The sequence below is a fragment of the Octopus bimaculoides genome, chromosome 9 (assembly GCF_046866305.1).
Source record: "Octopus bimaculoides isolate indiv1 chromosome 9, ASM4686630v1, whole genome shotgun sequence".
Taxonomy (NCBI): Eukaryota; Metazoa; Mollusca; class Cephalopoda; order Octopoda; family Octopodidae; genus Octopus; species Octopus bimaculoides.
The window spans coordinates 58,930,492-58,950,491 of NC_142936.1; the positions used below are offsets into that span (position 1 = coordinate 58,930,492).

General features: G+C 35.9%; 1 protein-coding gene across 2 annotated transcripts in view; it reads right to left on the reverse strand.

The window, feature by feature from the left end:
* Positions 1-378: 378 nt before the first annotated feature.
* Positions 379-20,000, reverse strand: part of LOC106871387 (leucine-rich repeat serine/threonine-protein kinase 1) — a 119,128-nt gene continuing 99,506 nt past the window's right edge. For both annotated transcript variants that reach the window (XM_089357567.1, XM_089357566.1), the window contains exons 22-30: positions 18,220-18,439; positions 15,267-15,507; positions 13,868-14,092; positions 11,957-12,181; positions 8,990-9,115; positions 7,280-7,477; positions 5,352-5,510; positions 4,144-4,239; positions 379-1,420 (exon numbers count right to left, since the gene is read on the reverse strand). In XM_089357567.1, coding sequence (XP_089213693.1) covers positions 521-1,420; positions 4,144-4,239; positions 5,352-5,510; positions 7,280-7,477; positions 8,990-9,115; positions 11,957-12,181; positions 13,868-14,092; positions 15,267-15,507; positions 18,220-18,439 — 2,390 coding nt within the window. In that variant the 3' untranslated portion in view covers positions 379-520. The remainder of the gene's footprint in view (positions 1,421-4,143; positions 4,240-5,351; positions 5,511-7,279; positions 7,478-8,989; positions 9,116-11,956; positions 12,182-13,867; positions 14,093-15,266; positions 15,508-18,219; positions 18,440-20,000) is intronic.

Sequence of the window (20,000 nt, forward strand, 5' to 3'; positions counted from 1 at the left end):
CTTTAACGTGTAAGACAATGTAATTTTGGTGAGTTTAATCCACCAGTTTTCAAAAGGTAAAAACACAAGTGCTAAGTTGTATACAAACATTTATTTTGAGTGAATAAAAAAATTAAAAAAACGAAAATATATAGTCACAAAATGATAGAATCTTTTTTTTCTTCGTCTTGTTAAGGCTGCTTGGAGTGGAAAAAAGAAATGTCCATGAATCTTTCTAAAAATAAATATTTTGATAATTTTTTTTTTTTAATTATAAATTTGCATTTTGTCTGTGGTAAATTGCCTTAATCCATTTTTGAATTTTTTTTTTTTAAGTGATGTTTTTCTTACAGATGAGTTTGGTTGATGGCTTGACTCATGAGAATATTCCTTCAGAATTTCATGATACTTATGAGCAATGTAGAATTTTGCCATGGTATTGTTTATAATAAAATCTATATATATATATATATATATATGTATTTTGTGTCGACTACTTTTGCTTTACTATATTTTATGCAAAGGTACTCCTTTCAACCCATCAACTTGATCTTTTAAATGGAAGAGAATATGCTTTTTCAGCACCCTGTATACCTGCTAAATGTTTCTGAAATTGATAAAGTTCACGCAGTTGATATTTTTCCCAAAACACTACTTTAGTTATATTTTCTTCATTCTTATTCTTCAAAACTTGTACAAGTGAAAAAACAGATGTTTCGTCATTTTCAGTGATGCATTGTATTGCGGTGGGCGTTTCTGTAGATGGCAACAAATAATCAGTACTTATTGTGGCTAAAACTTCTCCTTTCTGGAAATGTGGATGGGTAGAGTCAAGATTAATGATGCCAATATCACCTAGATTTCTTCCTACCCAAAGAGTATTATCTATAATGGCTATTGAAGTGATGCAACATATTGGATTTTCATGAGTATTGTCTTTGTCTTCATTTTCAAAACTCAGGTTCATGCTCATCTTCAGTGATTTGCTCAACGATTTTCGTGATGTTTGCTGCTGTTGTACAATTCTTCTTCCCAGTGTGAAAATTCCAACATAGTATACTGCTATTAAAGAATATGTGCAGGCATTGTACTCTAAGATGGAAGCTAAGCCTTCCAAATAATGAAAGACTCTTTGTTCTTTGTTGTTTTCACTATATTTAAGGTCCATTATTTTTGATGCTTTGTCAGTAACTTGCGAACTGAATGAACATTTGATTTTCCTTGTGTCAATTGAAATTATGCTGATCTGTGTACCACATCCAACCCATAGTTCAGAATAGTTTGGCAAATTGACCAGTAGCATGCTGGTTATTGGAGTTGAAGTACCCAGTTGAATAGCCTCGACTCCTTTCCAGTACTGTACCTTTCTGGGATTTAACTCTTGTCTCTGAATATGCAGGATGCCATTATTTGTGCCTATATAGATTTCCTTCAGCTTTGGCTGGTAATAGAGAAAAAGAAAATATTAAGTTACAAGTAATGATTTTATTAAGTTCCAATCCAAACACCTGTAACAACATTATTTTTATGTTCAAACCCCCAAAGACAATACAAGGTTTAGATGATGTCCACTAAGAATACTTGGTTCTCTAATGGCCTTCTTTTCAAAATTTCAAAGAATCAATAACAATTATTATCATAGGTACAGATGTGGCTGTGTGGTCAACAAGTTTGCTTCACAGCCATATGGTTTCAGGTCTTGTTTCCATTGCATGGCACTTTGAGTGTCTTTTACTGTAACCTAAGACTGACCAGAGCCTTATGAGTGTATCTGGTAGAAGTAAACTGAAATAAACCCATCATGCATTTGTGTCTCCTTGTCTTGAGATTGTATGACATTTGTAAATGAGTGTCAGTGTCATTCCTTGCCAATGTTCTGCAAAAACATGGAATAATAATAATGCCTTGCTTGGAAATAGGTGAAAATGAGTTATGAAGGAGGCACTATAGAGAATGTGGACTGCAGAAATTTTATCACTGCTTTATTGTAGGGTTTTATATACAAGGTGTGTTCAAAAAGTAACTCACTTGGTTTTCCTGCCAAAATTAATGCCACATGGGCAAAATCCTTTGGATGGGAGATGATGCCCACCCTTCCTGCACATGTGTGAAAATTTTTGCACTGGTAGGCCACATCACTTCTCAGCCGTTATGCCTAGAGTACAGACGTGTAGTGCATGCTTGTCGGATTTTCATTTTATCCTACAAGATAACTGAACTATTGACAAACTTCACTACTGTCATGAAAAAAGTATCCAGTACACATTGTAAAGTGGTTGGCAGTAGAAAGGGCATCGAACCATAGAAACCATGCCAAAATAGGTAGTAAAGCATGATGCAACCATCAAAACCTGTTGGATCCAGTCAAACTTCCAATCTGTGCCAGCAGAGAGCATGGTCATTTAATGATGATAATGTAGAAGAGTTTAGTGAACAGTAAATTTGTTGGTGAATGGTATGTTATGACACCATTCTTTCAACAACTAGTCAGAGTTACAACTATCAGAAACTTGTATTCATGTTTTTCCATGGATTCCCATGACCCCACTGTTGCCATCCGATTCCATTATGAATTTGAATTGAGAGCTTCAGTCTCAGCGAATCGTTCACTGGCCAACTACACAACCATAGACTTCACTCCTATGGATGTGTTGCAGTTACTCTTTTGATTGAGCTTGGTGAATCTGACCATTAGATCTTCTAGGATTCCTCTGCTCAACATCAATGTTAAGAAGCACCATTGGCTCAGCTGAGTTCTTCACAATCTGCCATGCTGCAGTGCCTTGACTTCACCATATCCCTGGCAGACTGGTTGAGTGGGTACTATGCTTTGCCAAAGGGCAGCCTGTAACTATGCATTATTTAATGCAATAATAATGGGTGCATCATAGGGGAAGACTTTATAAATTTCCTCGAAGAATATTATTCTTTAAGCTGTTGCTTATCGTTTGATGATTCATCATTAGGCTACAGTAGTTCTTATCCACCATCTATCCAACAACAACTTTAGTTATATTTTTTAATTTAATACCTCTACCACTCATGGACAAATTTATAAAATCTAAAACAGTGCAGCACCCATGACTTTCAGAAATATTTTTCACATTCATAATTGGGGAGTATAGAATAAACTGCCCATGACTGAAGTTGCCATGCAGTTTGCAAGACTAAGATCCCCCTCGACTAAGCGGGGTTGTTGTAGATAAGGAAGTAGCTTTATCCAAGAAGATGAAGAGTTAAAGTATGAGAGAAGGGACCAGATCAGGTTTCTTGCCCTTAACTGTCACCAGCCTTCACCCGTTTCCAAGCAAGGTAATATTTTCCTGTGGACACAGGGTACTGAAGATGAATGACAGTGACACTTGTTTACAACTATCACTTGACAGCATGGTAAACAAACATACACATATACATTTACACACAATGAGCTTCTTTCAGTTCCATCTACCAAATCCACTCACAAGGCTTAGGTCAGTTCAGGGCTACAGTAAAAGACACTTTCACGAGGTGCCACGCAGTGGGATTGAAACCAAAATCATGTGGATGGAATGCGAACTTCTCAACCACATAACTAAATGCTAAATTAACTACAACAAAATTATTTTTATTTAAACCTACTAAATTCTTGATTTTTTAAAAACTTAAATGAAACAGATAGGTGATGTGATGTACAGGATGTTCCAGAATTAATTATTTCAGTGAAATCTGGCAATTTAAAAAAAAAAAACTCACTTTTATTTATGTTTATCATGTTTAAGTATATGTTAAAAATGTATAAATTTTAAATTTTATTTATAATTTTATTTTCATTCCTGTTGGATCCCACTTATCTGTCCACAACAGCTTTTTTATAATTTGGCTGTAATCATTTTCTTTTCCTCCATCCTCAGGATGGAGCAATAGTTTAGCTGAACTTAAAGAACGCATTCATTCAGTGGTGCAGGAGACAACTCCTGAAATGCCTCAAAATGTAAGGATAGATTTGAAATTTGAAGGAGTTTTGGCATAAGATTTTTAAATCTATTTGTTTTGGTATCATAATCAAATAATAAACATAAAATTCTGTCAATTTTTTTTAAAGTTTGCTCAATTTCATTGAAATAGTTAATTCTGAAACACCCTGCATCTCATTGGAAATACAATCATGAAAGGGCTAAAACTCACATTTGAAATCATAAAGACAGGTACTTCTGAAATGCTGAAAACAGGCAGTATACGTAGATTACTCATTTCATTGACAATCATTCCTATTTCTCCACTCTGAAAAATAAAGCAGGTTATTAAAGGGGCTTTGAATTAGAATAACATGTCAAATGCATTCTGCTTTCTAATTTAAAAGGGAAGACAGTAGAATAGTCATCATCATTTAACATCTGTTGTCCATGCTGACATGGGTTAGATGGTTTAACCAGGGCTGGTAAGCTGAAGGACTGCACCAGACTTCAGTCTGATTTGGCATGGTTTTCTACAGCTGGATGCCTTTCCTAATGCTGTGAGAGTGTAATGAGTGCTTTTATGTGCCAACACCACGGGTGCCATTTGTGTGACATCAGTATCTGCCACAACTACAATTTTGCTTGGCTTGATGGGTCTTCTGAAGCACAACAATGCCAAAGGTCTCAGTCATTGCCTCCATGAGGCCCAATGCTCAAAAGGAACTCAGCCACTTTGACTCTGTGAGGCCCAATGCTCGAACGGTGCTCTTTACATGCCACCAGCATGGATGCCAATTATGTGACACCAACATCAGCCATGACTACGATTTCACTTGGCTTGATGGGTCTTCTCAAGCACAGCATATCACCAAAGGTCTCAGTCACTAGTCATTGCTTCTATGAAGCTTAAAGTTTGAAGATCATGCTTCACCACTTCATCCCATGTCAGTGTAATGTAATTAATCAATTGGCTATTTGATGAGTGTTTTGTGTATTTGTGTGTGCACACACATATGGACGTGTGTATATGTTTGAGTATGCATATGAGCATGTGTATGTGTGAGGCTAAAGTATGTGTGTGTGCACATGCACACATGCATGTGCAAACGCTTGTGTTTAGCAGTTGACATGTTGACAACTGGGTTTAGTGGTATAAGCTATATTGTTGTTTGTCCCCACCAGGTCAGTCCTGATTGAACCAACCCATGATCAAAGATACTCCAGCCATTATCCCCTCCCATCTCATTTTTGTATTCAGACATATTAAAGCAATTATATTATCCATTGGGTTGAACTCATTTTTAAAATTAAAAAAAAAAGGTGTGTGGTTTGAAAGAGATTTTATTGCTGTTTCCAGAAGGTTAGCACAGCAAAATCATCAAAAAGCTTACTTGCCTTTTCTCTTTTCTGTTGTTTAAAAGTATTGTAACCACTTACCTTTGCCCCAATGTAAACCTCATTCTTGATACTGGTACTGCATGTCACTTGGAAACCAGCACTAGAAACTGAGTGAAGATGGCTCTGTGTGTGGCAATCTAAAATATGATAGACCCTTTTAGATTCAACGCCTTCCCACAGCCAGAAAAATGAACGGCCCTAAAATAATGAGAAAAATGATAGTAATAATATAGAGATACACCAAAAACACTCCACAAATCATCCTCATCAATATTATAACGGTGATGAACCTAACAATATCTTTCGTGTTTAGTTACACATTTTTACATTTCCAGTTCATGTCAGGGTGAACTCTAACTTTCATCCTTCTAGGGTTGATCTCTCTTTCGCTCTCTCTCTCTCTCTCCTCTCACATTCTTTTTCATCTTCACAGGCCATGAGCAAGGAAATAGTCTTATGACAGTCAGTTGAAGGAAGAATCAACAGAGGAAGAAAACATCTAAGCTATGTGGACAACTTGCTTCAGGACAGTGGAATGATGAATATTAATGAAATAAGAACATGCATGAGGGGGAGGCCATGATGGTTGGCATGCTCGTGTGAAATCAGTGAAGCATTTGGGAGAATGGCCAAACTGGAAAAAAAAAGTGTTGACAAAAAATACCAGGATGATGAGTTGGTAAAAGTGTAAGAATGTCAGACTAGATACTTTGCAGTATTTGTTTCAGATCTTTGTGTTCTAAGTTCAAATCCAGCTGAGGTCATCTTCTGCTTCTCAACTTTCTAGGGACAATAGTATAAAGTACCACTCTAGGGCCATGAACTTGCAGAATTGGTAAAGCATTGGACAGAAGTCATTGCTGTATATGTTCCAGCTCTTTTTGGGGCTCAAATCCTACCATGGCTTATTTAGATACTAGACTGACTTTATCACCCAATATAACATTACAGCCTGGCACCTTGGGTAAGTTAAGCAGAGTTCACTCTATTGCAAGTATTTGAACCAGGTTCAGATCTCTGGTTTGAGGATACCTTCCTTCCACTATTCTCAGAGGCCCATGATGAGACATGAACACTGTCCTCTCTCCAGACTAATAGATGAAAAAATATTTTCAAACTTTCCATTAGTTGCTGGTTATTTCACAAATTTAAAAAACAAAAATTGAGAATGGGTCTGATACTGGCCAATCAGCTGAAGGACCAATACCTTTATAGTTTGTATCTAGCCACTGACAATATCACGTGTGTATAGAAAATAAACACTCGGGTATTAAAAACTCACCTGACTTAGCTGCAAATTTGCAATGCATAAGAAGCAATGTAAACTTAACTAAAGGAATAATAGAAATGAATGTGGAATGGCACAGAGGAAGAGGAAGACAGAGCTAAAGATGCTGAAGGAAGTTTAGGAGGAGGAGGTGTTGATGATGATGATGATGAATAGTTTTATTAAGTATCTGTTGTATTACAATGTTTTGTTGAGGGGTTGTTGGCACTCCGCTTACGACGTCGAAGGTTCCAATTGATCCGATCAATGGAACAGCCTGCTCGTAAAATTAAAGTGCAAGTGGCTGAGCACTCCACAGACACGTGTACCCTTAACGTAGTTCTCGGGGATATTCAGCGTGACACAGTGTGACAAGGCCGACCCTTTGAATTACAGGCACAACAGAAACAGGAAGTAAGAGTGAGAGAAAGTCGTGGTGAAAGAGTACAGCAGGGTTCGCCACCATCCCATGCCGGAGCCTCGTGGAACTTTAGGTGTTTTCACTCAATAAACACTCACAACGCCTGGTTTGGGAATCGAAACCGCGATCCTATGACTGCGAGTCCGCTGCCCTAACTACCGGGCTATTGCGCCTCCAAGTTGATGAGGGGAAACAAAGAGGATAAGACAAAGAGCCCTCAAGGTTAACAGTAACATCAATTCTAAATGCCCAAACCAGAAATTAATGTTAATCACTCACTTGATTATTTGTGATATGTAAAATCTGATCGACAACACCCAGTTTCAAATCAACAAGCAAATTTTGTACGGCAACAAATGAAAGTGGTGTCATTTTGGAAATAATTTCAGAGGCTCTTGGTCTTTCAGATGGATCCTGACTGTAACAGTCAGTCATCATTTTCTCAAGACATGGGAACTTTGCATCCAAATTGTGATCCTAGTTGAAAAAAATCCAATAAAAGACAAAATGGTAAAGAATTAAATTTAAAAAAAAACAGCACCAAATCTTTCGAAAGTAGAATTATTTTTAAAAATTGCATTTAAAAAAAAAAAATGGCAATTTCAGTATGATGACATGATTCAGTCCTTTCTGTTGAAGCAAATAATGTTTATTGCAAGAACTGACATTGTCATAAAAAATTGGATTTTAAAATTTACTTGATGTATCTTCTTGAGTACAATGGAACTTTAAATATAGTGCAACCCTGCTTTGTCTTGTTACTAAAAAATCATCATCATCATTTAACATCATACTCTTCCTATGCTGACACAGATTGGACAGTATGGTAGGAATTGACACATCAGACTATGTCAAACTCAAAGGTCTGCTCTAGCATGGTTTCTATTGACAGCCATTTTACAGACTGTGTTGTTGTTTTTTTTTTTGGTGGGGGGGGGGGGGGTTGTAGCACCAGCACAGTGAGATTGCCAAGTAACTTGCAAGACAAGACCCCTCAACTGAGTAGGGGTATAATATTGAGGGATGTGGAATTATGCCAGGTGTTGAAAGGGCTCACTATAAAAGTCAGAAAGCAAACATGGATGTTTGGAATAAACTTATGAAAATGCTTTAGACAGGCATATGATTAAGGTATTGCTACATGTGTATTGTTACATAACAACGTTATTCTCTTCTTCACACTCTTTTACTTTTATTATTTTACTTGTTTCAGTCATTTGACTGCGGCTATGCTGGGGCACCACCTTTAGTCGAGCAAATCGACCCCAGGACTTATTCTATCGGTCTCTTTTTGCCAAACTGCTAAGTTACGGGGACGTAAACACACCAGCATCGGTTGTCAAGTGAAGTTGTGAGGATAAACACAGACACACAAACACATACACTCACATACATATACATATATATATATATATATATACATATATACGATGGGCTTCTTTCAGTTTCCGTCTACCAAATCCACTTACAAGGTTTTGGTCGGCCCGAGGCTATAGTAGAAGGCACTTGCCCAAGGTGCCACACAGTGGGACTAAACCCAGAACCATGTGGTTGGTAAGCAAGCTACTTACCACACTGCCATTCCTGCGTCTACACTGTATACAAACTAACATAAAGTCACAAGCCTCATAGTTTTAATATGATAGAAGGATAGAAAGTTCATTTTTTTTGTTTGTACTCAAGTACACACCTTACACAATTTTGACCTCTCAGATTAGACCTGAGTAAATACATTACACAACATTGCAGACATTAACATTTATAAATTGCCTTTGAAGCATTTATTTCATAGTAGTTAGGTTACGTGCAGTAAAAACAGATTCTTTCCAAATCAATGAAAGAACTTCGATACAGTTGTTTGACCTGTTATAATTAGCAGCCAAATTCTCCCCAGATCACACATCTACCATTCCTTAAACACAAACAAATGTAAAAGAAGAGGTAGATGTATAAAGCCTGAAATGAGAAAAAAAAAAGGTACTTAGTTACCTTAATCATTGGTCTTTTATTATCAAGAACAGCAGCTGCAATTTCTGATACAAAGTTTAGTTTTTCAAAAGGTCTACATCCAGTTAAAATTTCATATGCCACAATGCTCCAGGAATAAATATCAACCTATTGAAGATAACAAAAGGGAGTAAAGCAACATAAAAAATAGGGATTATTGTTCAATTATAAACTCTTTACCTGTCCTGTGAATCACATGAGATACACAGGACATGCATCATTTATGGTACACATTTCCATGCATCATGTCTATGCATAATTTATGTTACACATTCCCATTTCTTTTTCAATCACAAGATTAACTTGCAACTTATAAAAGAAAAGCTGATGTCCATGCACCATTTATGACACGCATTCCCATTTTTTTTTTCAACTAACAGATTAGCTTGCAATTTATAAAGAAAAGCTTTATAGTATGCAGAACATATGAAACATGGGCTCACTGAAAGTCAGAAAACAAACATGGACGTTTGGGATAAACTTAGGAAAATGCTTTAGACAGGCATATGATTAAGGTATTGCTACATCTGTATTGTTATACAACATTATTCTCTTCTTCACACTGTATACGAACTTACCCAAAGTCACAATCTTCATGGTTTTAATATTTGCCACAACAGTCTACCACCAATTTCTTTACAATCAGTGGGGATTTTTCTCTTTTTGTTTTACATCAGTTCTATTAAATATTTGTTGTATTACATAGCTACACAACTCATTTCGTCCTCTTCAAAACAAACCAAGATTAAAAAGTATACTTCACAATCATGTAGCTCCTGATCTGATCACACTACATGGCTCCTTGTTTTGTTTTTTTTTTCTATCGTAGTTTTGGGTCAACTAGAACAACAGGAGTAAATCTTGACAGATGGAAACTGGGTGGAAGTCCATTGTATATGTATATGATCATCATCATTGTTGGTGACATTATATATCTGTTTTCCTATGCTTGCATAGTAAAAAACACAAGGTAGAACTACTATGGTTCTATATATGCAGATGTAATACTGCCTCAATAATCATGCTACTACTTGTTGCATATCTATATATATATATATCTATATATATATATATATATATATATAATAATAATAATAATAATAATAATATTAGGGATAAAATCCAAAATTACAGGTAAAAACTCAATTAAAATCAATTTATTAAAAATTTAAATTAAATTAAGTTTCACAGTATAAAATGTATATAAATATATAGTTTTAGGGAAAAGAACCAAGGTTCATGAACTCATCAATTAGCTATATCTTTGAATAGAATTGATTTTCGATAGTTTTAATCGATTTAATTTTCTTTCTATTTGAAAATTGGTTATGAAACACGTGTTGTCATTTTATTATCTTTATCTTATGATATTTACTTTGTATTATATTATACTTATTTATTGTGCTTTTAATTATTAATTTTTCTATATGTGACAGTGGATTTTCATTGATGAGTTCATGAACCTTGGTTCTTTTCCCTAAAACTATATATATATAAGCAATGTTAATTCTCTAAATGAAGTATTAACAGTAACTGCACGATAAAGTGTCGTGCTACAGATCATGATGGGAGGGATAACTTCCCTTGGCAAACAGGACACAGTAGTGTGTCGATAAGCCAGCTGGAGGAGATGTCCTCCTGGGGCTAAAAGCAACAGTAACATCCACCCCTAGGGGTCAGCCACACTTAAGTGGTAATATACTACACTTTATATATATATATATATATATATATATGAATTCAGTGTGCACATGCGCATTGCATGTTCGTACTTCTCTTTCCGGTTCATATTCAAAACTGTTTATATATCACAACCATCTCACAAACGTGTGTTCGTGAGGAGCACTTTGCACTCTGATGGTTGTGTACTAACGGGTATTATTTTACAGGGAAATAACTCTCACCTGATCATTTAAGACCTATATTCTTACGCCATTGATGACGCCTTTTTTTTTACATTATTTATGTTGAAATACACTTATTTTGTTGCAATCAATTTTGAAAATTTTGAGAATTTAGTAAAATAACTTGGCCATTATTAAGCTGGGGTTTGAAACATACATTTTGATGGAAGGTTTTAACCTACTCTTTCTTTTTCATTCTAAAAGACTGCAGCCATGCTGGAGCACTGCCTTAAAGTGTTTTAGTCAAAGAGATCGATACCAAGACTTATTCTTTGTAAGCCTAGTAGTTATTCTATTGGTCTTCTTTGCCGAACCACTAAATTAGAGGGATGTAAACACACCAATATCGGTTGTCAAGCGATAAGTGAGTGACAATCACAGACACAAAGATGCACACATAAATTTATACATATATATGTGTGTGTGTGCGTGACAGGCTTCTTTTCCATTACATTTCAGACAGATTCAGTGCTGGGTTGCTGAAGCAGAAATAGCAAATATTCTTGCTCAATACCACAGCCTTGCTTGTCAGTTGCTTAACAATAACCACTCGAGCATGTCCCTTAGTGGCTGACAATATGTGCATCTCTAATGATGAACAGGAGTAGTTGAGGGGCATCATAGTCATGTGTTGAGAGGGACTGTTTAGGAATTGAATAAATGTAACAAAAGTAAAATTTGATGGAAATATTAAGCATTTTTCATACTTTCTAGGGGTAAGCAAACAGGAAATAACAGTTGCTACCCAAGGATAAAAATCATGCTACAGGATGTTATATTCATATAGTCGGAATATTGAATGTGAAAAGTGTGCTTGGTGAATACTAGTTAATTGATAATTGGCTGAAAATGAGTTTTAACACCAAATTACTAAGCTCTTTCAGATTCAGTTCACTAATAATGCCCCAAATCATTTCAGGTGTATATCAACCCCTTGAATAGCCACAGAGATCCCCCACCACCACCACCACCCAGAGACCAATACTGACCACTCGACCAATTCCTGCATTTAATAGTAAAACAAAGAACAAAACATCTATCTTACACAGTTGTCAAATGAATATCTCTGTAAAATTTCTGGTGCTTGATATCCAGGGGTTCCAAGCATTTTTTTCAGTCCTTTTGGTGTAGCGTATTGTGAGAAATTATAGTCAGAAAGCTTCACATTGACATCAGCATCTAAACTCAAAGTCCAGGTTAAGATATTGTCTGATTTCAAGTCTCCATAAATAATGTGTTTTCTATGAAGATATGATAGTCCTCTGGCCACCTAAAAAAATACAGGGGGAAAAAAAAAACAAATAAAATATACAATAAGTATGTCTGGTACATTTTAAAAGAAATTACTGGTACTTTCCTTTCTTTATAATTTTTTTTTTTTTTATGCTTGGATGTCCTTCTACCACCAACAATTTCGTAACATTGACGGAGTATATTTTACCCTCTCACCAGCACAGAAAGGCATGAAGTTAGTGTCTCCTCTATTCTACAGAGTGGGCCAAAGGTAACGCACCAAAAACCTGACATTATGTTTATATTGCACCATTATCATTATTATTATTATTCATTTTGTTTATCACATACAAGAACGTGTGTATTTATTATTATTTTATTTATTTTATTCAATTCTAGAAAAATTGAAACATGTCTTTGACAATTCCGGAGCACATTGAACTTATGTGCATGACTTTTGACCTTGCCTGTATATTTGATTTTTTTTTTATCATTCAGAGTTACACAGCCTAGTTTGCAGAGCCTGCAAATATTATCAGAGTTCAACTGTTTGATACCAACACGCCTGGGATCAACTCTGGTTCCATGATGCCAACCTCCTATTCCAAAGTGTTCTGCATAAAAATCTTGCTTCAAAATTTCATGTCAATTTATGTACCAAACAGCAGCTTAATAATGATAAAGTTATTTTACTAAATTATTTATTATAGATACAGGCATGGTTGGTTAAGAAGTTTGCCTCCCAATCACAAGAATTCAGGCCCAGGACCAGGCCAACCAAGCCTTTGCAAGTGGATTTTGTAGAAAGAAACTGAAAGAAGCCTTTCCTACATGCATGTGTGTGTATTGGTATGTGTGTGTGTGTTTGTGTGTGTGCGTGTTCTCTTGTCATTGTTTGACAGTTGTAACTGTTATACAAGCTGTGTCATTCATCATTTAACGTCTGCTTTCCTTGCTGGCATGGATCAGATGGTTTGACTGGAACTGATAAGCCATATGGTTTCTATGGCTGGATGCCCTTCCTAACATCAACCACCCCAAGAGTGTAATGGGTGCTCTTAACGTGCCACTGGCACCAGCGCTAAAGGTCTCAGTCACTTGTCATCACCTCTGTGATGCCCAACATTTGAAGATCATGCTACCAGCAATGGTACCTTGCTTTGAAACAGCTGAGAGTTGGCAACAGGTAAGGCAACTAAGTGGCCATAGTAAATTTGTCTCTAAACTCTGAGATGAGAGATGTGTGCGTGAAGTAGAGAGCCTGGTGGAGTAGAAGGTTCATGAATGGCTTAAGTTTACAGTGAAAAACTATTCTGTACACTGATAATTGATATCATTCTACACTATCTACTTGAGAGTAAAACTTCTCAGAGAACATTTATGGAGCTGCACAATTTGCTACAAACAGCAACTATATCTCACTCAAATGACATCCTACTAGATTTAAAAAAAAAAGGAAGAATACAATGAATAAAGTAGTTTACATGGTAGAATAAGTGCCAATGACCTCTTCGCTTTTATAGAGACTCGATTAATCAATGCTTTCTATTGAATTTATAGAAAACAAGCTAATATGATAATGTGACAGTCATGCTTTTCTAACAAGCATTAGCAATATAACTGAATCAAGCGTATATAATAATAATAATAATAATAATAATAATAATAATAATAAAGAGTGCATGAATGAAATAGAAAGACAGAGCTGTGGATGATAGTTTACCTGGAAGAGAATTCTATAACATAGCAATTTAGGAAAGAGAATTGTTTCTCCTTTGTGTTTCTTTAGTTGTGAGTTGATGACATGACGAAGGCTGCGAAGAGGTGCTAGTTCCATCAACATGCACATAGGACTGATTGAGAAGCCAAACATGGAGATGATACAAGGATGGTTTAAGTTACTTAACAGTGTTACTTCATGTTGCATTTCTTGTAGATTACACAGAGCCTGTAAGAGATGATAAAAAAAAAAAATCAAAATATTGATAGGATATTGAAAAATAGAAAACCCTAAACTTGAATGCTGAAGTTTTCTACTGCTTACATCCATTGTTTGATACATGCAGGAACAAGCTGGTTTATTAGATGGAATGAAGTCTTCTATATGGGATGACTTTGGGACTTCTAATCACTTAATAAAGAAAATAGAATGTAGTCCATTTCTGTTCAAATAGATTAACAGGAACAATCAGAGTTACCTACCTTGTTCAACTATAGAAATACTAAAATGCCAGAATAAAATGCCTTACATTTTGACAAAATTAGATGTTCACCTTTTCATTCTCAAATTAAAACAACTGAACTTCTAACATTATAAGGACCAAGTATGAAAAGAAAAACATTGCCCAAGAAGGTCAAAATGCCTCAAACATTCTTTTGAGTGATTCCTGCAATGACACTCACAATGCTTCAATAGGTATTTGTCTTTATAACAGATGTATCAATAGATTTTTCTCTCAAACCAAAACCTGGGAACCATACCTTTGAAAGGCATATGTATACTTAGTATGATACACAGATAATAATATTGGTTTCATATTTTGGCTCAAGGCCAATAAGTTGGGTGGAGGGTGTAAGCCAATTTTAATAACCCTAGTGTTCAACTGGTACTTATTCATCCTGAAAGGATGAAAGGCAAAGTTGACTTTGGTAGAATTTGAACTCGGAACATGAAGATGGACAAAATGCCACTAAGCATTTTGTTTGGCATGCTAACAATTCTACCAGCTCACTGTCTTATGATGGATGAAATGCTACTGAGAACTTTTGTCCAGCATGCTAACGATTCTTATTTCTTTACTGCCCACAAGGGGCTAAACATAGAGGAGAGAAACAAGGACAGACATAGGGATTAAGTCGATTACATCGACCCCAATGCGTAACTGGTACTTAATTTATCGACCCCGAAAGGATGAAAGGCGAAGTCAACCTCGACAGAATTTGAACTCAGAACGTAGTGGCAAACGAAATGCCACTAAGCATTTCGGCCGGCACGCTAACGATTCTGCCAGCTCACTGCCTCATACACAGCTAACAATATTAAAATCACCTTTACTTTGGAAACTTATCAGCCAAACAATCAAAGTAACATTCTCCTAATTAGATATTTCATTAATACTTACTGATTTTCCTTGGAAATAGCTATCTGAATATAAAGAGAAATCTTCCTGATCAATGACGTTTTTGTCGAATTCTGACTTAGATGTTTGACTACATTTATCAGAGGGTTTAAATTTGACGGAAGAACCAAAATACTTGATAGCAACATCAACACCACAGTATTTCCCAGCATAAACAGAGCCACTGGTGCCACTGGCAATATAACTTGACTGCCTCACAATTTTGGAATCAATGTGGAATTTTCTAAAACATCAAAAGAAAAAGAAAGAAAAAAGAAATTCATGAAGAAATCACTTTGCAAAGTGGTACAATTATAATGAAGATGTAATTAATAACCTCAGAAGAAAGGACTGTATGTGTGAGTATGAGTGTGTTCATATATGTATGTATGTATATATATATATATATATATATATATATATATATAGAGAGAGAGAGAGAGAGAGAGAGAGGTGTGCATACGTATGTGTATATGTGTATATGCATATATATGCATATACATATATATACATATATACAAATATTTATTTTTATTTTTATATATATATATATATATATATATATATATATATATATATATACATACATACATACATATATATACATACATACAGGTCCAAGCATTGCAATGGAATGGTAAAGGAAACACAATTATGACATTACCACATTTATACAATATGACCACCTCTGTTTCAAATCATAGGCTTAAGTCTAGGCACAAATGCTTCACACGTGGCATGCAGCTGTTCTTGCAGAATTGAAGCTGATTCCTGGTGGAGTTTTGCCTTCAGAGCATCAAGTGAAGCATGAGGAGTGCTCAAGACTCTTGTTCCCCAAAATGGACCAAACAGAAAACTCCGAGTTGAGATTGGAGCTTCTTGAGGGTCGTACATCCTTGTCTATAAACGACGGAATGTTTTTATGAATCCAGTGTTGTGTCTATTGGAGCTGTGGGTTGATGCTGAGTTCTGTCAGAAGCTCCAAGGTGCACCTTGAAAGTGCTCATTCACCCATGGAAGCAGCTCCAGAACGTTGCTAATGTATTGCTGGGTGTTAATTTTAACACCTGAGGGCACAAAAACGAGGGGAGACCTTCCAGTGGCTGTAATAACTGACTGTAGATTCTGACATCAATTTACAAGTCTACCCTCGACAGAGTCAGATACACTCCAAAGTTGGTCATTCTGATGGTTTACTGTCTGTTCAATATCACATTTCTTTACATCAGTGAACACCAGGTTTGACAGCATGCCTTCAGCAATCTGATGCAGAATAAGATGACTTCTCTCCAGTCTCATGGTCTTATAAACTTGCATGAACACATGATGGCAGATCACATTTTAGGGGCAGGTCCTGAGATCCTCTTTCAACACTCGATACATCAATGTTTGGTTTATTTTTGCTGTGGCAGCCAGTTTTCTGATGGAACAATGAGGATTTCACAACCTCTTTTCTCTGGTACTTTTGATAAGCTGAGGTGTCTGCACATTTCTTTCTCAGCCACGTCCAGGTTGATCAGAGAGTGGAACTAATCTCTTGAAATTTCTTGACAATATTCCAGACTGTTGTTTGATTAATTTTGAACTTTTTTTGCTATAGCTGTATTACTTTCACCTCCTTTGTGGAGGATTATGATTGTATTTCAGTTTATAACCATTATCAAATTTATAAATCTGAATTCATTTAGTCTGAAATGAAAAAAAGACACACTAAGCTTTTATAATGATGTATAAGTTTCATATCTTGTCATATTTATTGATAGTTATTAAGGCCTGAAACTTCAGTTGCCTAAATTTCGGACCCCCTGTATACATATATGAAGTCCCAAACAGAGTTTTGGCCTGGCAGAATTATTAGAGAATCGAGCAAAATTCCCTGAACTGGTTGTAAATGTGCATCTCGGTCATGCAAGCAATGCTGTATGTTTCCAGTTTTCTGTTTAAAAAACATATCTGGCCATGGAGAAATATTGTTTGGAAACAAGTGAGGGTTGGTGACAGGAAGGTTATCCAGCCTTAAAAAAATCTGTCACAACAAATTCTGTCCGACCCATACAAGCATGGAAAAATGGACATAAAATGATAATGATGGTGATGATGATGCAGAGGAGTTAGCCTATAGAAGTTCATCTGAACATCAGCTATATATGTGAAAGCTATAAGAAAATGAGATGAGAAACGGTAAAAAAACAGTTACATTATGAACTTTATTAGATTACAGCTGTTTTTGCTGTAAGAGGCAAGTGAACTCATAGTTGAGTGTCTGAATAACATCCTATAGCTTCATCAGAGCCTCCAATATGAAGTGCAATAGAATAAACTATTTCATTGAAATCTGCAACAGCTATCATTTCATAGACTCATTTTTCACCTCTCAACTATTCACCAAATTAGAATGCTTAACTTTTAAATAAATTACAAGAAGATATCAGAACATTATAAGCATCATAAGCATAAAAAAGGCCGACTAACAGGGCTTAATTCACATAGCATTCACCCGCCATGCAACAGTGTTACTGATTATGCTACAGAACATCTACAGTTCCATCTTCTCAAATTCAGAACACTAAATTCTTTCATATTTTCACTGTCTTTATGTCTGATAACATTTACATTAAAACATTGATACCAGTGCTGGTGCCACATAAAAAGCACTAGTGCTGGTGCCATGTTAAAAGTACTGGTGCTAGTACCACATAGAAAGCACCCAGTACACTCTGTGGAGTGGTTGGTGTTAGGAAGGGCATCTGGCAATAGAAACCATGCCAGAATAGACAATGAAGCCTGGTGCAGCCCCTGGCTTTACCAGCTCCAGTTAAACCATCCAATCTATGCCAGCATGGAAAACAGACATTAAATGATGGTGGTGGTGGTGATGATGATGATGATGATGATGATGATGATGATGATGATGATGATTAAAACAATCAAAGAATTATTAAAAAACATTCTTTACTTTGGAATATGAATTAGCATCAAGTCAGGAACTATATCTTCATTTGGAATCACACCAGCGTTCTTACAGTGAACAGCACTTTTAGTTGCTAAAGCAAAGGCACAATGTTCCATATAAAAATGGTCAGCAGTTTTTAGAATATTATCCTTCATGTTTTCATTCCAAATGTAACATTTTGGACAGAGTGCATATGACTGGATAAATTCACTTTGATTTAAACCTAAGAAAATAAATACAAAAATATTTTCATTACATTTCATTTCGTTTGCAATTGTTTTTGGTTAAAAAGTGTGTCTTTGTGAGTTCCCCTGAGATTGGAACACACTTGCATAAACTTGACATGACTACAAGAGACTAATGCTGTTATTATAGCTGTTGTTTTGTTCCTGGCCAACTCTGATCAAGCAAACCAATGAACAAAGATGTTCCAACAGTGATCAGCTCATTGTTTTTATGTCAATATGTGCTTAATTTAAATAGTGTTTGCTATTCATTTCTCTTTATAGGCAAAGAAATGAAGAAAGTACTTATCCTCTGAGGAGTGGCCAATCACCCATAAAACATACCAAAATAATATTCTTTATGTTTCTGTGTATGAATAGAATAACAAGATGTTTACTTTCTACAGTGTAGGTGTTACAAAATGTAGTCTAACTACATTAAATTTAGGAGATTTCCTTAACCCATTACCTCTCATAATTCTATTAACTGAATTTTTTTTATGAAACTTTGATTTCTAGCATAAAACAGCCTTAGAAATACGCTGGAATGATCAAAATAACATTTTAAATAGAAATAAGTGAGATATTGGGTGAAAAATTAGCAAACCTCATTTGAATATCAGAGAAATATACCTAGTAGATATAGCAAAAAGGTTAGATATGTGTAAATATTGACAGATAATTACGAAATTTGTAATTTTTAAGTGATCTCATATGAGATCACTGGTAGGTAATGGGTTAATAGATAGTGTAGTATTTGTGAATAAGCATAAAATAATTAATGCAGTTGTGTGGTTAAGAAGTTTTCTTCCCAATCATATGAATTTCCATTCAATCTCACTGGAAAGTACCTCCCATTAATAGTCTTCAGCCAACAAAAGCCTTGTGAGAGGATTTGGTAGACAGAAACTGAAAGAAGCCATCATGTGTGTGTGAGAAGGGTGAGTGTGTGTGTGTGTGTGTGGGGAAGTCTTTTTGTCATGACATTGTACAATAGCTGCAAAGGAGCATTGCCATACAAGTGGAATCCTACATGTCCAATCTTCTAAAACAACATGTCAAACAACATGCGGAAATATTACCTAGTTTGGAAACAGGAAGTTTACTGACAAGAATAACATTCAAATCTGCTTCAATGAATTTTGTCTGGCCCATGCAAACACAGAAAAGTGCTTGCATAGGTCCTTCCTTGTCCTACAGGATGGTCAAACATCTCCTCTGTAATAAGACAACTATCCCTGTCCCTCTATCATACACTAACCTCATACCTGGCACACAGCCACTTCCCTTTATTCCACTCCCTCTCTCAACAAAGAGATCTTTGTCTTGCAAGGTACATGGCAACACCACTGGTGCTGGTGCCACATCAGAAGCACTTGTGCTGGTGCCATGTAGAAAGTACCCAGTGGTTGACATTAGGAAGGGCATCCAGTCATAGACACCATGCCAAACCAGACAATTGGAGCCTGGTGCAGCTCTCCAGCTTGCCAGCATGGAAAACAGACATTTGATGATAATGATGATATATTGATGTATAGCAGTGTCATTACAGAATTGGTG